This window comes from Nerophis ophidion, linkage group LG08, assembly GCF_033978795.1.
Source record: "Nerophis ophidion isolate RoL-2023_Sa linkage group LG08, RoL_Noph_v1.0, whole genome shotgun sequence".
Lineage (NCBI taxonomy): Eukaryota > Metazoa > Chordata > Actinopteri > Syngnathiformes > Syngnathidae > Nerophis > Nerophis ophidion.
Genome location: NC_084618.1, coordinates 65767969 through 65787989, shown reverse-complemented (window position 1 = coordinate 65787989; position 20021 = coordinate 65767969). Strand labels below are relative to the sequence as shown.

The 20021-nt window shown below is 39.8% G+C and overlaps 1 protein-coding gene across 1 annotated transcript in view; it reads right to left on the bottom strand.

Moving 5' to 3' along the window:
* Nucleotides 1–19444, bottom strand: part of eif3c (eukaryotic translation initiation factor 3, subunit C) — a 28134-nt gene extending 8690 nt beyond the window's left edge. The window contains exons 1-15 of the mRNA XM_061909433.1: nucleotides 19283–19444; nucleotides 14498–14615; nucleotides 14356–14421; nucleotides 14088–14277; nucleotides 11740–11865; nucleotides 11549–11600; nucleotides 9808–9932; nucleotides 9535–9665; nucleotides 4992–5142; nucleotides 4797–4900; nucleotides 2213–2354; nucleotides 1973–2104; nucleotides 1730–1823; nucleotides 1447–1634; nucleotides 1–122 (exon numbers count right to left, since the gene is read on the bottom strand). The exon at nucleotides 1–122 is cut by the window's left edge and continues 103 nt beyond it. Coding sequence (XP_061765417.1) covers nucleotides 1–122; nucleotides 1447–1634; nucleotides 1730–1823; nucleotides 1973–2104; nucleotides 2213–2354; nucleotides 4797–4900; nucleotides 4992–5142; nucleotides 9535–9665; nucleotides 9808–9932; nucleotides 11549–11600; nucleotides 11740–11865; nucleotides 14088–14277; nucleotides 14356–14421; nucleotides 14498–14595 — 1721 coding nt within the window. The 5' untranslated portion in view covers nucleotides 14596–14615; nucleotides 19283–19444. The remainder of the gene's footprint in view (nucleotides 123–1446; nucleotides 1635–1729; nucleotides 1824–1972; nucleotides 2105–2212; nucleotides 2355–4796; nucleotides 4901–4991; nucleotides 5143–9534; nucleotides 9666–9807; nucleotides 9933–11548; nucleotides 11601–11739; nucleotides 11866–14087; nucleotides 14278–14355; nucleotides 14422–14497; nucleotides 14616–19282) is intronic.
* Between the last annotated feature and the right edge of the window lie 577 nt (nucleotides 19445–20021).

Sequence of the window (20021 nt, the reverse complement as noted above, 5' to 3'; positions counted from 1 at the left end):
TGGCAGAGGATGGCACATGTGCGAATGCGGTCCGTGCGATCCTTGGCGTAAATGAACTTGCAGAGGCGGTCCATGAGGACGGCGCTGTCCTCGCCCTCGCTCTCCTCCTGGTCCTGTTGGTCCTGCGTGACACCAGGCATATATATCTCATAGTCGAATCATGTTCAATTACAAACTGGGTTCATATTAGGGCTGGGTGATATGGACCAAAACTGATATTGCGGTATTTTTAGTAAACGGTACTTGCCGATATTTAAAAAAAAAATAAATAAATAAAAGGACATCGCTTAAGGTTGCCTCAGCGTTTGATGACTAGATAAGCAGTGTTGAGTACTCGGATTATTTTTGTTGTAAGTAGTAACGTGATATGTTTATTTTTATAAAGTAATTAATTTGCTGTTACTATGTAAAAGCAGTTGTGTTTCATTCAGATTTATAGCCTCACACTTGTGCGCGGGATAGATGGAGCTTTTACTCACTTACGGCGGTGAAAGATGCAGGTTGTTAAGGTTCAAAACTACTTTTTAGCCACCCAGCCGCTAAACTAAAGTCACAGGCTATGGGGAGAGGCTCCTTTAAAACGAGGTGTAGCTAAACATTTGACACACCGAGCAAGCAGCAGAGATAAGTTACTAACAGAAGTAAACAACAAACAGATGAGATTAGTGATAAATTTGCTATAAGGAAAGATATAGGTTCCAAACCAATTTGGTGCATGTGTAAATAAAGCTGTAGTCACTCACCAATTGCCAAAAGCAGTTGCTGTCCAAAGCACCGCATAACTCGGGAGTCGAGAAGTCAGCACTACTGCCCCATATTTGAAAAAAAAAGTTTGATGCGCGTCACAGTACGTCATCAGAGAAGCCTGCAGATTATGAGAATGAGCCAAATAGGAATGCCCTGTGATCGCAAGTCAGGCGCAGAAGATCAAACAGCCTTAACAAAGGCACATCAAAAATACCGGTATTGTCTTAAATATACAGTATACCACTTTCTAAAATATACCGGTATTAACTATAGTACCAGTATATCGCCCAGCTCTAGATCATATAAAGATCAAATTCATGCTTTCCCAGCAAGTTACCATTTTGATGAATTTGGTGAACAATTTCCCTTGTGGATCAATAAAATTTGTCTAAGACTTGTCTAAATCTAAGTCTAATTACAAACTCTGCCAGTTAGAAACACAAAATTATATTTTTGTTTACTCTGAATGCCAGTTGAAATGAAGCTCGCAACATTTTTTGCATCGGAAAAACGGTCATTCCTCGCTACATTGCAGATTGTTTTAGAATATATTCTAGTTTTGCGTTAAAGTCACAAGCAAATAAATGCCAGCTCTACGTTACAACGCAGATGAGTCTATTTTGTGGGATCTCAGATTGAAAACAGCTATAAATTCCTTTGAATAGAGTATTTCCTGGCAACAGATTTTCCTTAAATCACCTTTGTTTCTCCCTGAATGCCCAGACTGCGCCGGTGAGCCTTGTAGTCAAACTTGTAGTACGTGTGCATGATTCGCCGCAGGTAGACGCGACAAATGTCCTCCGGGGTGCCATGGCACTCCAAGTAGTTGAGGAGGCGGTCCACGATGCCACAAACGCGCCCTTCATCTCTGAGATTGTCCACATATTCTAGAAGAAGAATGTACTTTTATGAAACATCCCCTTGCCCCTAATTTAAAGAGGGATAATTTAAGTTTACATTAAAAACCCAATATGTTGCTCACCTTGAGAATGAGGGTCGGTGTTTTGCATGATCTTAGTAAATTCTTTATCCATCCTCTCCACTAGAGTTAAGATGCAGCCTCGAACCCTGAAAGGCTGAGAAAGGCATAAAACAAATCATATCATCAAATTAGATTGAGATTTTTCCTGCATTCTGGCTGATAAGCCACATCAAGTATGTAAGAACGCATGCAAAACAACAATAATCAGATCACACTTGGTTGAATAATGCCCATGAGGGATACCTGAGATTCTGAGATGGCCAGGTTCTCACTGTCCTCTGCAATGTTGTCCCCAATGAAGATGTTGTCCTTGTTGGCAAACAATATGTCCAGCAGCTCCTCTATGCATTCCAGACACTTCTTCCACATTTCCGGCTGATAGAGATGGTCAAAGAAAGACAGACATTTACGGACTAAATATGTTTTTAGTGGATGAGATAAGTGTTGGTCATATTTACGACATGTATGCGATAGTGTTCGTACCTTCATGAAGCTTGCCAGGTTGGGGTTGTAGTCGTACAGCGAAGCAATTATGTTAAAATTAATTTTGACCATCACTCCTACACCAAGGTTATTCTCTGCAGAGATAATTGCCAGGGCATTGAGCAGTTCAATCTGACCAGTCCTGGCAATGATAAGACAAGAAAATGATAAATTATTTACTATACATATATTAAGGATGTAACTAAACCTATTTATGGATTTAACAATATAGAAAATTCATATAACGGTTATTGTAACCAAAAGTATCACAGTTATCATCATTGCGGTATTGTTGAATGAGCTCAAAAAGTACTTATAAACGCACTGAAATCTTTTAACAAAGTAAAAAAATGTTTTAATGACTAATATAAACATACAATATTCTTTCTTGGCAGAAGAAACATTAAAAATTGTTCTGGTTTTATAAAAGCTATATTTCTTTTAAAGGGGAACATTATCACCAGACCTATGTAAGCGTCAATATATATATTGATGTTGCAGAAAAAAGACCATATATTTTTTTAAACGATTTCCGAACTCTAAATGGGTGAATTTTGGCGAATTAAACGCCTTTCTGTTTATTGCTCTTGGAGCGATGACGTCAGAACGTGACGTCACCTAGGTAATAAAGCCGCCATTTTCATTTTCAAATGGGTCTCAGCTCTGTTATTTTCCGTTTTTTCAACTATTTTATGGAACCTTGGAGAGATCATGCCTCGTTGGTGTGTTGTCGGAGGGTGTAACAACACTAACAGGGAGGGATTCAAGTTGCACCACTGGCCCGAAGATGCGAAAGTGGCAAGAAGTCGCCGCCAGACCCCCCTTGACTGTGCCGGAGTGTCTGCACATTTTACCAGCGATGTTAAGGCAGACATGGCACAGAGATGTATGGATAACCTGCAGATGCACTTGCAACGATAAAGTCATCAAAATCACAAAGGTGAGTTTTGTTGATGTTGACTTATGTGCTAATCAGACATATTTGGTCGCGGCGTGACTGCCAGCTAATCGATGCTAAAATGCTATGCTAATCGATGCCAACTTGCTATTTAGGCTAGCTGTATGTACATTTGAAACTAAATACCCGCATTTAATCCCAAACAAAAACTTATCAATCGACTGATTTAAGTCGCTCCAGTGTCACAAGATGCGAAAGTCCTGATCGTTTGGTCTGCAAATTTTACCGGCGATGCTAATAAGGCAGCTATTCGGCCATGCTATGGCCGACTAGCGTCAATAGCTATTAGCTCAATAGCTTCAGTTTCTTCTTCAATTTCGTTTTCGCTATCTGCCTCCATACTCCAACCATTCGTTTCAATACATGCGTAATCTGTTGAATCGCTTAAGCCGCTGAAATCCGAGTCTGAATCCGAGCTAATGTCGCTATATCTTGCTGTGCTATTCGCCATTGTTTGTTTACATTGGCAGCACTGTATGACGTCACAGGAAAATGGATAGTGGCTTCGAAGATAGCGAAAATAAGGCACTTTAAAGTTTTTTTTTAGGGATTTTACAGGAACGGGTAAAATTTTGAAAAAAACTTCTAAAAATAAAACAAGCCACTGGGAACTGATTTTTATTGGTTTTAACCCTTTTGAAATTGTGATAATGTTCCCCTTTAAGTGTTTAAATATGTGTTTCTCTTCATCTATTTTAATTTGTAAACGTTTTAGAATGTTTTTTTTATTAAATGCAAAATGGGTGTTCACTTTGCTTCACTTTCGATTTATCTAACTTGACGCAATTTTACTTCCTGTTGAGGACACCTCTGTCTGTGTCGACCTGATACTGTTGAGTATAGATGAATAACATTGTTCTAAGAAAGCACAGCATTTATATTTAATGTGAAGAGCTTAGTTGTGTGTGTTTATACAGGTTTAGATTGGGTATGACGTTTCTTAATGGGGAAAAAGTTCAATGTTCATTTTAGCATTTAAACTAGCTGACAAACAAACGCTGGTCCGTACATACGTTTATTGAAGTGTGGTTATCAATCACTGTTTTTCGATAATATTATTATGGTAATACTAATCTTAGGGAAATGTTACCGCAGTTATCATTATTACCGTTAATCGCAAAGTGTAGCGATGCAACAGCAAAAATTCCCAACATACATGCATGCACAGTGTAGGGTTGAAACAGCAAAAAAATGTCATACCACGGTTATTGTGACAGAAATGATCACAGTATTGTTATTGTTTTATATAAAAAAACACAGTTGGTAGGTTCATTGTACACAATTGAAAAGCTTTGTTGTTTATAAAGCAATGTGTTAATACAAGTTTAGGTTGGGGTATATTGTTTTTTTAATGGGGCTTTTCCCATTCATTTGTTTTTGGCTAAATTGTTTTGTATTAATGTTAGCATTTAAGCTAGCTGGTGGGCTGGAGTGAGTTGGTCTGTGAGTGTCTCAAAGTGCGGATATCAATCACAGTGTTTCGATAATTTGGAGTTTAAACCCGTAATACTAACCGTTGGGAGTTTTACCGCAGTTATCATGATTACCCTTTATCGTTACATCCCTGATACAGTGCTAAATCGAGACTGAGCCTTGAGAGATGGTGGGTTAGATGATATTGGTTACCGGTCTGTGGCCTTTTTGCCTCTGGCTTGCAGAATCTCATTGAGCTTTTTCACCACCACCGCCGTGTTGATCTCGGTGCCCTTTGCAAACATCTTGGGCTTCTCCTGATGATTTAAAACAATGTGCGCGTGACAATAAGTGTATTGAAATATGGGTGTTACCTTTAAAAGAGGCTTGTTTGCAAGTTGTCTTTACCTTGACGAGAGGGACACCTCCCTTCACCTTCTCCCAGCCTCCTTCGCCCTCCTCTCCTCCCTCTTCCTCAGCCTCCTCCCCCAGCTTCTCCTTCTTCTTGAGCTTCTTCTTTTTCCCGACCTTTTCACCCCCCTTGTCAGGCCCCTGGGCCCTGAACACAAAGAAACATCACATAAGAGAAAATTACACACCTTTATCCTCATACACAATAGAAGAGTAGTAAACATAGTTTGGAGAATAGTACAGTGGAGCCTGATGCTATCAGCGCCCCTTGAATACCTGATTCATGTCAACATAAGTGGCACTATTAAAATCAAAAATAGTCATTGCTTGCACATTTACTTGTGACTTTGGCACAAGTAAATGTTTTCCTCAATATGTGCATATTTCGATTTTTCTTGTCAGATAATATTTCAGACTTTTATCCAACAGAGCCTTTGCAGTAATTGACATGCAAACATTCTGTCAGTGGCCAACAATCTGAATTAATATAAAAGGAGCACATTTGGTGAGTTGCTGTGTTAGAATCAAGGTTAACACTGCCATGTTTTTATTTTGAAACTTTTCACTGCTTTTGCAATTAACAGGAAGTCACAGTGTGCATGTTTCAGTGATGTGTAAGGAGACGATAGTTATGTCATTGTTCCATGCTGCTGAAAGATAAAGAGGAAGTTGAAAATACGACAACACATGTCGACATAATCTGACCAATTTTTCACAAAATGACCACAAAAATGGTAGCGCATGTATAACAGCGCCAGTTTAAGCGGGCAGGTTTTAGTAACAAGAGGACTTGATGAGTTTGTCGATAAAAAGGAGTCAGGGTTTCCCCTACATTTAATTAATCATGGCGCCGGCCCAAAGCAAAATAAAAGCTGCCACAGCCCAAAAAAAGTTTTTATGTGAAAACTAATTTAAGTAATACAATGCAGGGTTTCCCGCAGCGCTTAGATGATAAGGCTGCCGTCTTAACTCCAAAGAACCACCGCCTAAACTAACGTCATAACAAGCTGTCGTGTGTGTGTGTGTGTGTGTGTGTGTGTGTGTGTGCGCACGCCCCACATGAAATGGACAGCAAAGCCCTGTCTGTCTGAGAGAAAGACCAGCATTATTGACCTACAGTTAACATTAACTTATTTAACTTTACCTTTTTCTGTGTTGTTTGAGCTGTGTTGAAGCAGCACAAAATGACATTATGTTAAATGAAGAGTTTCCTGAAGCAGTCTCTGATAGTTGATATACTAATGTAACTGCATCATAAAGCCTATATGAATTCCACGGTGTTCAGGGATGATTAGTCTCTCCTATTTCTATTGTACTATTTTTCAGCTATAGTTACATTAATCATTAGTAATGTAGAAGCCTAGTTTTGAATGGCAGGGTCCCTGCCATCACATGTTGATTAAAAATATAACATTTACATAATAAAAATAAACTACAGGCTTCCCAAATGCTGTAATAAATTAAGCATGATGAGTTGAGCATATGTCAGCATTTTTTCAAACACTTTTTGCAAACGCTTACTTACAGTAAGTCATTAATTTGACTAAGTTATTATTTTAACTGAGTAAATTACCAAGTCAAAATACTGATTTATTAAGTCATAATAATGGCATACTTAGTATGTCAGGTACCTAGGACTGTTTTGTGTTTACTTAACGGAAAAAATATCGAGATATATACTGTATATCGCCATTCAGCAAATGGAGCGGAAAAATCAACTAAAAATTTTAGGCTTCTTCATGCGAGGGAGCCGGCCTACTTCACCGCAGTCTATTGGCAGCGATGAGGTGGAGAGACACCACCTTAACTAACACATTTTCTGGGGGAAACACTGCAATGTATGAAAATATATAAAATTTATTATATATTATTTATGCACTTTTGGCCATAATTGCTTTGAAAAACATCCATCCATCCATTTTCTACCGCTTGTCCCTTTTGGGGTCACAGGGGTGCTGGAGGCTTTGCAAAACATCTCAAATATAAAAAAGGTCCTTTGTTTTGAAAATAATGCATCTGAACCGCCTGTCAGCATAGGCGCTACAGCTGGTTGCGCACCTGATCGACCCTCGAAAGGAGTTGGCACTCAGCATTTGGCTCTTTTTGTTCAAGCCCCTTGAAAACTATCTATTTTTGACAACACTACCGACAGAAACGTCCAATCTTACGCTGTGTGTGTGTTCAAAATTTCATTTGGACATGTCTGTGTGGATTTTGCTTGTTCTACCCGTGAGCTTGTGGGTTTTCTGCGGCTTCCTCACACACTCCAAAAATATGCATGTTAAGTTCATTGGAGAGTCTAAATTGTCCATAGTTATGAATCTGAGTGTAGATGGTTGTTGGCCTATATTTTGCTAGCGACCAATCTAGGCTGTTTCCTGCCTCTGACCCTAAGTCAGCTGGGATAAGCTCCAGCTTACCCCCATGACCCTAATGAAAATAAGTGGTATAGAAAATGATTGAATGTACAAGTTTGTTTGGTTAATTTTTGTTAGCCTGTCAATGAACTGGTTCATTGTACTTTAGCATAAACCTAACGGCATAAAAGACAACCATTATCCTGAATAAATGTACTGCTTTCATGTTACACCAAACTGTAATTACAGTTGTGATCAAAATTATTAAACCCCCACACAATTATGGTGTTTTAGCAAGTTGGACATTTATTCCGTATTTCGTTTATAGTCATATCAAATAAAGATGCATTAAATAGACAAATGAAACTTGAATTACAACATTATATTTTGTAACATACCAAACAGTGTCATTTCTCTTAATATCTCATTGACAAAATTATTCAACCCCTTGAAGATTATAACTCTTAAGAACAGAATTTGAATAAGGTCTTTTCAATCAGATGTTGAAAACACCTGTAGATGTGATTAGAACCATAACGAGCAACAATTAAACTGATTGAAAAGACTGACGCTCAGCTTCTTGTAGATGGTCAATGGTGTATTTGCAACATGGTGAAGTCCAGGGAGTGGTCAAATAAGTCAAGAGAGGAGGTAATTTCTCTTAATAAGAAAGGATATGGATATAGGAAAATAGCAAAGACATTACACATTCCAAGAGACACAGTTGGGAGCATAATTCGCAAGTTTAAAGCTAAAGGCACAGTGGAAACACTACCTGGGCGTGGTAGAAAGAGGATGCTGTGTGCAACTGCTGTCCGGTATTTGAAGCGTACAGTGGTGAAAAACCCCCGGGTAACAGCTGAGGAACTACAACAGGACATTGCAGAGGGGGGAATGCAGGTTTCGTCCCAGACAATAAGGCGCGCACTACGAGATGAAGGCCTCCATGCCAGAAATCCCAGGTGCACCCCACTTCTGACTACTAAGCAATAGAAAAATAGACTCCAGTATGCCAAAGAACATCTGGACAAACCCCAAAGGTTTTGAGAAACTGTTCTATGGAGTAATGAGACAAAACTGGAACTCTTTGGGCCTATGACTCAGCGTTATGTCTGGAGGAGAAAAAATGAAGCTTACAAAGAGAAGAAGACCTTGCCTACTGTTAAGCATGGTGGGGGGTCAATTATGCTCTGGGGATGTTTCTCTGCCTCAGGTACCGGGAATCTCCAGCGCGTTCACGGCATTATGAATTCTATTTCCTACCAAGATATATTAGCTGCAAATGTCATGAAGTCAGTGACGAAGCTGAGGCTTGGGAGACGTTGGACCTTCCAACAGTACAACGATCCCAAGCATACCTCCAAATCAACATCAGAGTGTTTGCAGAAGAAGGGCTGGAACACTCTGGAGTGGCTTTCACAGTCGCCAGACCTAAATCCTGTAGAACTTGAAGAAGGCAGTTGCAGCACGCGAGCCCAAGAATATGAATGAACTGGAGGCCTTTGCCCAAGAGGAATGGGCTAAAATACCTGTAGATCGTTGCAAGAAGCTTATGTCCGGTTATGTATCATGTTTGAAGAATGTAATTACTGCCAAAGGGTGTTCTACTAAGTACTAAAGATAAATGTAACTAGGGGGTTGAATAATTTTGTCAATGAGATATTAAGAAAAATGTCCTTTTTTGGTATTTTGCAAAATACAGTGTTACAATTTAAGTTGCATTTGTCTATTTGATACATCTTTATTTGATATGACTATAAACAAAATACGGAATAAATGTCCAACTTGCTAAAACACCAAAATTGTGTTTAATTCACCATGCATCCTACATGTATGTGCGCTACATGTGTATAATGGTGTAGCTTTCTTTGTGTGCTTAGTTTTACAGGTACTTCATGGACTGTTTAGATATCTGGCAAACTAAATTTCAACATTAGGGTGGGCAGGGTATAGTTTAACCTCTGTTATATTGTACAATAATCAACACAATCAAAATGAGAGCATAATGATATAAGAAAAAATATTAATATTAATAACACAAATTTGTTTTTAAATATATGCAAACTTATTTTAGCATTTTTAAAGAAAATACATGCATCATTGATGATTGTGCAAATTACATGATGACGTCATATTGACAACGCTCAAAGCACAAGTTCCATACTTAAATTGTTGAGACTTACTTCTTGAGGAAGACCATGGCAAGAGATGCATTAACCCCCTCTCCTCCATCAGAACTCTCACTCCCAGTGTCCACTGTGTCAGAGCCCCAGTCTTCATCGTCGTCATCATCGTCACTAGAGGAGGACTCGTCCTGGTACAAGGCATAGAAATCACACATTAGCTAATAAGTACAACACAATCTAATATTCTCTCCAAGTAGAATCACATAATGTTTGACATAATTACTGATGAACAACTAACCCATCTTAAATTTAGACAAAAGGATTTCATACCCCAGATCCTTTGGCAGGCTTGAGGAATTTGCTGGCCTCAGGCGTGGCCTCTGGCTTTTTCTTCAAGAAGGATTTGGCGGACACACCGTCCTCATCACCTTCATCATTGCTGTCAGAGGATGAACCTAACAGCGCAAAAAACAAGATTGAATTAAGACTAACTATCGAGTGTCTTTAACAGTATTGCCACAGTCACTTTGAAAAAGTAATCTAAATACTTATTTAAAAAGTAACATGGTTAGATTATAAGTGCCTTTATTAGTTGCATTTTGTCCCCAGCACACACTTTTCAACAAACCTTAATATTGTTATCTTTAGCTGACATAAATTCAAGCTGATGTCTGTATTTCCAGCAAGCAAATAACCATCTCTCATTTCTCCAGTGTTGTTTTTGTGTACTCGCTGCGTATTATGCATTACATCAAGGGCACAGATTGAATTTTTACCATTTTCAGTGCTGTAATACTCAGATTTTTGTGATTACATGAGTCACTATCCACATAATCGCTGCATTTTCCACTATTGTAGCACAGGTCTACATTTGAAGTCACCGAGAAAAAGGTTGTCACCTTTGGAAGTTCAATAAAAATCTGTATGTTTCTTCTCTCTTTCTCCGCTCCATTTTCATTTACACCACAACCACCACTCCAAAAAGTTTTCTTTTATCTTCCTGATTCCCGTCTGCACATGTGCAGTAATATAGAATAGTCCATTGCGTAAGAATGAAGGAAGTATTTAGTCAAAATGATTATGACTAAGCATTTTGATGTATTTATAACCTCACAATTCATGACAAAAATGAATTGTCTTAAATACAATAAAAGTTTCTTCATCGTTTTAATTACATGTTTAAGGGATTCTAGAAATCTTGTGGCTGCAGGAGACTAACTGTCTCCATAAAAGTAGATTGCCCGTGGGTCTGCTCTACACCTTACACATGACTACATCTTGGGCTAAAAACTGACTTGACGCATGCTGAAAACATTTGTCGCGTACATGCCATCACTTCCTAAAATGCAAGAAGAATGCAAATACAATTATTGCTAAGGAAAATAACGCAGAGTGACATAGATGACTCAATTTTATCTGATTACTGGTTTAGATTACTCGTTCCTGAAAAACATTGCATATTCAGTAAGCCTCTTAACTAAGGAACATGTTAGCGGTGTCAGAGATCTTTAATTATGCGGTATAGCTCGGTTGGTAGAGCGGCCATGCCAGCAACTTGAGGGTTGCAGGTTCGATCCCCGCTTCCACCATCCTAGTCACTGCCATTGTGTCCTTCGGCAAGACATTTTACCCACCTGCTCCCAGTGCCACCCACAATGGTTTAAATGTAAAAATTAGATATTGGGTTTCACTATGTAAAGCGCTTTGAATCACTAGGGAAAAAGCGCTATATAAATATAATTCACTATACTTCACTTTAAAAATGTCACTTTCAGTATTATGTGACATGGCAAGTGATGTTTAGGAGCTGATATTATCTAATAGATGTAAATGGTTGAAATTAAACTACTATCATATTAATCACGATATATGATGGTAATTTTACTACATGAAAAAGGCGGGACGTGTAATATCAAGGCTCTTTTTGAGATTTATACCTGCAAACCAACGTGTGACACAAAACCACTTTGGCCCAAGTGAGTCAGAGCTGTTGTCCAGTCTCTAACACACACAAGTGACCTACAGAGACACCTTATTATTCATTAGTAATAAGGAGGAAAAATGTGGTTACCTGAATCATCCTGTCCCTTCTCCTCCTCTTCATCTGCAGACTCCTGAGGGTTCTAAGTGAAAGAGGGAAACAATAATTTTAAGTGTTATTTCATCTTTCTATTCTAGTGATGCTTAAACATCAAAATAAATTTAAACTAGGTGCTCAATTCCTACTGACCACGTTTAAACAACTTTCATACAACTCCTTACCTCCTTGTAAGCAGCAATTTCTTTCTCGTAATCCCTGTTGTACTTTCGGATCTTCTGTCGGAGTGTACTGAGTGCTTTGGCATTGTTCTTGTTCATCTTCTTCTTGCCTTCTTTGTCCTCCCAAAGCTGAAACAATTGTGATAATAAATTACACAGACAAATGTTTGTTTACATTCAGAGTTCACATACTTTGAAGGCCAAACAAACCACACTCTCACCCATTAAAAAGGAACTGCATTTTTGCTTTGGATTTTTGCCTCAAGAGAAACAATAACACATATTTTATTTTTTGCATTTTGATTTAAAACAATCCTGCTCCTTATAGGATGGCTAGCAACAGTGATAGAGTAATCAATTTTCCCTCTAAGCGACTCAACAAAAAACATCCAACAAGATCCAACAATATTCCTTTTTACATCTTGTGACATTAATACTAAAAGAATTGGCAATATTGTTATTACAAGCAATTAGGCAGACAAACTAATTTAGCCGCGCCTTAATCTAAATAACTTGTGCAGCTGCATTGTTGACATACTGAGCTGCTGCTCATGATAGCCTGTTAGCTGGTGAACGTTAATTCTAGATTATAAATCATGCCTCTCACTTGGATAGAAAAAGGTTGTGGACATAAACCGAGAAGTTTGTCATCTGTGACTTTCAACATATACCAGCCGGCGGGGACAACACATAAAGAGGCTAGTGTGCGGCACTGTTTTTTTCTTCAACCATTTGCAATAATATGAATACTTTTTCATCCAAACAGACGGATTTGATCATCCCATCAGTTGGCAACTTTGTGAGAGCAGACATTGCACAGTAAGTCATTGTTTTATTATGTTTGTCGTCTCCCGTGAAGTCTGCAATGAGTAGACGTATGGTCATTGTTAAAGGAAAAAGCGAACAACGTGATGTGTCTATAAAACTAATGTGCTGCTGTATGCCTGTTACTACAATTCATGTATACTTACAGTATGTATATAAAACCTTGGTGGAGATTTTGGGGTGTTTTTAGGGAGCTTCTTAGGCAAAATGGAGCAACCCCGATGGGTTCCATTGTTGGATGACTTTCATTTACGTGTATTTAGAGTAAAAATGCATATAAAAAAAACATATGTATGCTTATCTCACATAACGATATGAATAACTGCAAAAAAAAACAAAAAAAAACCGCAATTCTACTTTAAAGGGAAACATTATCACAATTTCTGAAGGGTTAAAACCAATAAAAATCAGTTCCCAGTGGCTTATTTTATTTTTCGAAGTTTTTCTCAAAATTTTACCCAATATCCCGAAAAACGGCTTCAAAGTGCCTGATTTTAACCGTCGTTATATCCACCCGTCTATTGTCCTGTGATGTCACTGCGTGAAGTCACCAGAAGCAAACATGGCGGCTAGCACAGAAAGGTATAGCATAGTAGCTCGGATTCAGACTCGGATTTCAGCGGCACAAGCGATTCAACAGATTACGCATGTATTGAAACGGATGGTTGGAGTGTGGAGGCAGATAGCGAAAACAAAATTGAAGAAGAAGCTGAAGCTATTGAGCCAAATTACGGGAGGAAGCGCGGACGAATTCGGCGATCGCCTTCTAACCAACGATTGGTATGTGTTGGTTTGGCATTAAATGTGGGTGGAAGGAAAGGCTGGATGCAAATATAGCTACAAATGAGGCACAATGATGCAATATGTACATACAGCTAGCCTAATAGCATGTTAGCATCATTAGCTTGCAGTCATGCCGTGACCAAATATGTCTGATTAGCACACTCTACATAAGTCAATAACATCAACAAAACTCAACTTTTCTGATTATGTTGACTTTATTGTTGGAAATGCATCTGCTCTTGAGTTTCGCAGGATGTCCACACATTCTTGCCATCTCTGTGCCATAGCTGTCGTCGGTAAAGTGTGCGGAACAAACGAGGGACTTTGGCATCTTTTGGCCACTGGTCCAACATGAAATCGTCCCTGTTCGTGTTGTTACACACTCCGACAACACACCGACGAGGCATAATGTCTCCAAGGTACGAAAAACAGTCGAAAAAACGGAAAACAACAGAGCTGATTTGACTTGGTGTGTGTAATGAGTTTGAGAAAATGGCGGATTGCTTCACGTTGTGACGTCACGGGTGAAAGGTCATTGCTCCGACAACAAACAATTGAAAGGCATTTCAACCGCCAAATTCACCCTTTTAGAGTTCGGAAATCCGTTAAAAAAACATATGGTCTTTTTTCTGCATCATCAAGGTATATATTGACGCTTACATAGGTCTGGTGATAATGTTCCCCTTTAAGCTATAAGAAACAGTGTCAAGCCTTCACAAATGAGAACAAAAGAGACATCTGACCTGATTCAGGTAGTCTTCCAGGTCAGCCAATAGACGGATGTAAAATGAAGGAACACCTTCCTTGTCCACTATATTCTTGCTTTTGAGGAACGCTCGACCTAACTGCTCAAATTCCTCCAAACACTTGGACATGTCCCGAATCTTCATGGCGTTGCGGATAGTCTTGATGAGATTGGTCAACTCCTCGAACCTATAATGCAGGAACATATTTCAAACTTGGTGTGCACAGTTGTAGAATAGATAAGTTGCAAAGAGGAACTATGCCAACCTTTTGTCTTTGGCGCTGCGCACAATTCTCTTGGTGTCTTCCTCATCATCACTGAGCAGCAGGGACCTGTGCACACAAGCAAAATATTAGATCACCTTAAATAAAAAGTTACACTGGCAATAATAGCAACACTTGAACTGACTGCTTGAAAGTGGTCCCGGGTGCTTTTGGGGTAATTTCATCTGCTGATAAGGAGTCCTCCGACTCACTGTCAGACCCGGTGGCAAAAAATCGAGACATGGCTGAAGAAATGGCCCAATCTGCAAAACATCAATGGTCAAAAATTGTGCTGTCAAAAGAAAATCAGATTAATCACATTTTGGAATTTGGAGTAATCATGATTCAGTACATTTTGGAACTGGGTTTAATCATGTATAATCACAGGTGATTACTTGCTTGCATAATTAAAATTTCCATCCATCCATTTTCACTATTTGTTCTTTTCGGAAGTAGCTGTGCTTGCGGAAGGCAGGGAACACCCTGAATTTGTTCAAGAAAATACCCCAGTATTTGCACACAAATTAAATTTTACTGTCATGGCGTCTACCAAGTGTGTTTTTAAACATTATACGTGAATGCATGTCATCTATTTGAACACTTTGTAAACAGATTAATTTTAAGTTTTTTTTAGACTGTATTTTGGAGTGAAATTTGCCAGCGAGCACACAAGTCAAATTCCATCCACCCATTTTCTACCATTTATTCCCTTCGGGGTCGCTGGAACCTACCGTAGCTAGAATCGGGCGGAAGGCGGGTAACACCACCGGACAAGTCGCCACCTAGGGCTGGGCGATATATCTATAGACACGGTATATCGCGGGTTTGTCTCTGTGCGATATTGAAAATGACTATATCGGGATTTTCGAGTATACGTTCTCACGAAGTTGCTTTTAGCTACGGGCATTACACTACAGGCTCTCCTCGCTCTTTCCTGTCTCTCCTCACAGACAGAAAGCACACCTTCTTACATACATCACATACTGTCGCTAGCGGAGCAGAGAGGTAGCGACATGGGTAACGTTAGCTGTGATGCTAGCAGAGCCGTGCGAGTGGTAATACAAAAAAAGAAGGTGCAAATGAAGAAAGAAGTAATTCCCAAGAAAAAAAGCAGGGGTCCATTGTCTGGCCGTGGTTTGGCTTTAACTGGGAATATGTCGAACAGACAACCGTAATAAGTAGGGTTGGGTATCGAGTATCGATTGGAACCGGGACTAACTTTCCGATTCTCCCGGAATCGTTCAAAAATTTAAATTTTGATTCCTAGTTTCGATACCCAGTCCGCCGACCGGAAAACAAGAATAGGTCCGCCGACCGGAAGAAAAACCCGCCGAACACCAACGAAGAAGCGCCCACCGCCGGAAGTGCTAGCATAGCCGAGCCTATGTAGCCGAGCGAGTCAGTCAAGCATGGATAGCGGGCGTCGGTGGTCGAAAGTGTGACTTTATTTTACAAAAAAAAATGAAATATCGGCGAAATGTAACACGTGCGACAGGACTGTTTCGTGCTTAGGAGGGTGCACGTTGAACATGATGAAGCACCTCCGAGTTCATGGAGTACTCTGCCTCTTCCTCTGGCTCCGATGCCCAGCCTGGCTGCAGTCCGAATCAGGTAAGTAAAACAATTTATGCAATAAATAATGTGTTTTGCTCCTACGTTGAGGCAGCTAACAATTTAGCCCGCGTATTTTTTCATAGACAATTTAGAACCTGCTAGCCAGGCTCCGCGATGTGCTCCGCGTACTCCGTTCACCGTAGCGGCAATGGGGAAGATTTCGGTGCCACAGAAAGGTCACTGCACACATAGTCAAAAGACTGCATCCCTTTTCAGAGGTGGAATCTCCCACATTTAGGTTAGTTAAGCAATAACGTTAGAGCTAAGCTAATTGATACTGGGCTAAACAGTAACAGCAACATTACATGTTTGTTTATGTTTGCAGGGATATGGGGAAAACTCTCAACCCAAAATACCACCTTCCAGGGACTACCTGCCAAACACATTGATCCCGGCATGGTTCAAGAAGAATTGGAATCGAGAATCGTCAGGAATCGTAATCGAAACAAAGAATCGGAATAGTTCGAATTCAAACGATACCCAACCCGAGTAATAAGTCAAGCATGCGGCAAAAGCGTTGCTATAAAAAGTAGCATTGCTGCTAATATGTAGCATCATTTGAAAAGTCACCTGCTAGAGAATGAAGAGTACTTACTTCGCATTTCAACATCTCCGTTCGGTGCCACACGCCCACACCATCAAAATGCAGAGGCAGACATTTCCACATCAACAACGTTTGAAAAAAAATACAATTTAATAATGTTCGTAGTAACCTACCACACAGCGAAGGACGAACACTATTGGATTTCCTATTATGCAGCTAATTTTTATTTGACACTTAAAATGTCTCTGACAATCTTGCGGTTTCTGTTTTGGAAATGACAAACGTTTGTACCACTGCTTAATAACTGTTTAATAAATACAGTTTTGGTCAACTGACTTAGTTGTGATTTCCTTCTCTGCATGAAAGTTTAAAAGTAGCATATATTAATGCAGTATGAAGAAGAATGTTTTAGTGTAGACACATAGAGTCATCATACTGCTGTGATTATATGTATCAAGTGTTAATTCAAGCCCAAAACAAAATATCGAAATACATATCGTGTATCGCAATATGGCCTAAAAATATCGAGATATTAAAGAAAGGCCATATTGCCCAGCCCTATCGCCACCTCATCGCAGACCAGTTGGATTCTCCACACTCATTTTTGTACTAACGCCAATTCAGTCTCATAATATATACGTCCTTTACAAACACATGAGTGAATGCAAGGTATACTTGATCAACAGCCATACAGGTCACACTGACGCTGGCTGTATAAATAACTTTAACACTAGGGATGCACCGAATAATCGGTAACCGAATATATTCGGCCGAATATTGCAAAAAAAGCCACATTCGGCCTTCGGTGGAATGAGTTAAAAGCAAGGCCCAATAGTGGCGTGTGACGCAATGATGCAATTTTTTGACGCGGTGACGCAATCAACCAACGTGCAGTGACGCGGTGCCGTTGTAACCCGGCACCTTTGGAAAAAAAGTCAGCAGTGTGGAGATATTTGAAAGTGTCGGAAAGTGACAAAAGAATTGCAGTTTGCAACGAATGTTCAGCCAAACTGTCTCGAGGAGGTGCCTCAGCAAAGACCTTCAGCACTACTGCTTTAATTTATAATTTAAAAGCCAATCACCCAGAAAAGCATGCCGAGCCCTAGAGAGAAACGGCTGCGGCTGCAGCAGCTGAAAGGAGAGCTGGTCACAGCACGAGAACGCCCACCCCGACGTCTTTGAGAGGACAAAAAAGTTTGCAACTGACAATGCCAAAGCAAACGGAATTACAAAGAAGGTAATGGAGCTCATGGCTTTGGATGATCAACCGTTTAGTGTTGTGGAGGACATTGGCTTTCGGAGACTCATGGAGCACATTGAGCCCCGTTAAACGATACAGACGGTATTTCTCTGATGTGTGCTTACCGGAGATGTATGACAGTGTTGCAGCCTGCGTCCACGAGATTTACTTGAGCCTTCTGTTTACATTACTAGCCTGTTGTGTAGGCTACCTGTATAAGTGTATGACGTTACAAGCACACACTTAATTGAGATTTACTTGAGCCTTCTGTTTACATTATTAGCCTGTTGTGTAGGCTACCTGTATAAGTGTATGATGTTACAAACACACACTTGAGATTTACTTGAGCCTTCTGTTTACATTATTAGCCTGTTGTGTAGGCTACCTGTACAAGTGTATGACGTTACTAGCACACACTTAATTGAGATTTACTTGAGCCTTCTGTTTACATTAGCCGATCTACTGTGGCTAGGCAGACTTTTGCCAAAAGGACAATAATTCATTTGTTGTGGGTTTATCCACTTTAATGTACTTTTTTTTTTTTGGAATGCAGGTTTTGTTTGAAGGCCTAATATAAATGAAAAACTTTGTGCTTTTTTTGAAAAGCAAAGGCTACTGGAAGATTAAAAAAATTTCAATATTCAATAAAAATTAATTTTATTTGAAAAACATGTCTAAAACTTTCTTCTAGGCTATTTATGCAATATAAAAAATTGTGAAAAACTGCATTCATTATTCGGTATTTGGCCTTAGGCCAAGCGTTTAAATTTTATTCGGCTTCGGCCACAAATTTTCATTTCGGTGCATCCCTATTTAACACTGTTACAAATATGTAAATCCACGGCAAACAAGAATGAAAAACACATTTCGGGAGAACATCCGCACTGTAACGCAACATAAACACAACAGAACAAATACCCAGAACCCTTTGCAGCACCAACTCTACTAGGACGCTACCACCAAACCCACCCCTCATCTCCAGAATTCAGAGGTCTCAAGGTTGGCAAGTATGTGTTATGATCACCGACCGTACAGCGATTAAGGTAACAGTGCTTGTAGCATTATTAAGCCAACTGTGTACATGATTAAAGCAATATTTTTGTGGGACTAATAACATGAGTTAACTCTTTAATTTTGACAGCTCTAGTGTCAAGACACAATCCTTCATAATAACGTAACTATAGAACCATGCTAGTCCGGTTGACAATAAAACGGTTGTTTATAGAATTACATTACACATGCTAACACGAAATAGCCTTGACATATGCTATGCCTAACAATCGTATGCCCCTAGTGATGTTGACTGACAAAGTTGTTGCTCATTTTACACGCTTTGTGACATTATATACACTAGCAAAATGAAATGTTTGTGTTATACTTTAGCTGACTTGCCGAACATGCTAAGTAACGCGGTTCTGTGCTAATGCTAAGCTACATTAGCAGTATGCCAGCAGGAGGCCGCGCAGCTGGCGCACATGGCGGCAACAGTAAGGAATGATCAAAAGGGGACATTTTTCCTGACCGAAACTCACCTACGTCCTTATAAAATGTATTCTGTGACACTTCTCTCGCGTTTGAGTAGTGATACAATCCAGTTTTGCTGCGGTGTTGGCAAGGAAAGACTGCGCGACAATCGTGCCGGTCTCTTGAGCCAGGAAAGGAAGTGGTTCTTCTTCGACTGGATGGCTCAACCACCGGCATCCGGTTTGGCGTCACCTACCGGTATAACATGAGCACTCCCACCAGTAATACTTGAAACAATTCTGCTTTGGACACAATTAGAATGTCTTGCCATCCCATCCATCCATTTTTTCTACCGCTTATTCCCTTTTGGGGTCGTCGGTGCCTATCTCAGCTACAATCAGGCGGAAGGCGGGGTACACCCTGGACAAGTCACCACCTTATCGCAGGGCCAACACAGATAGACAGACAACATTCACACAGTAGTGCCATTTTAGTGTTGCCAATCAACCTATCCCCAGGTGCATGTCTTTGGAAGTAGGAGGAAGCCGGAGTACCCGGAGGGAACCCACACATTCACGTGAAGAACATGCAAACGCCACACAGAAAGATCCCGAGCCCGGGATTGAACCTTGACTACTCAGGACCTTCGTATTGTGAGGCAGACGCACCAACCCCTCTTCCACCGTGAAGCCTAGAATGTCTTGCCTTTTATAAAAATAAAAATACATGAAGCCACGGGGAAAATACTGCTTTACATATAAAAGGTTTTATCATACAATATTCAACCATTTTGCTGTTTATATAATA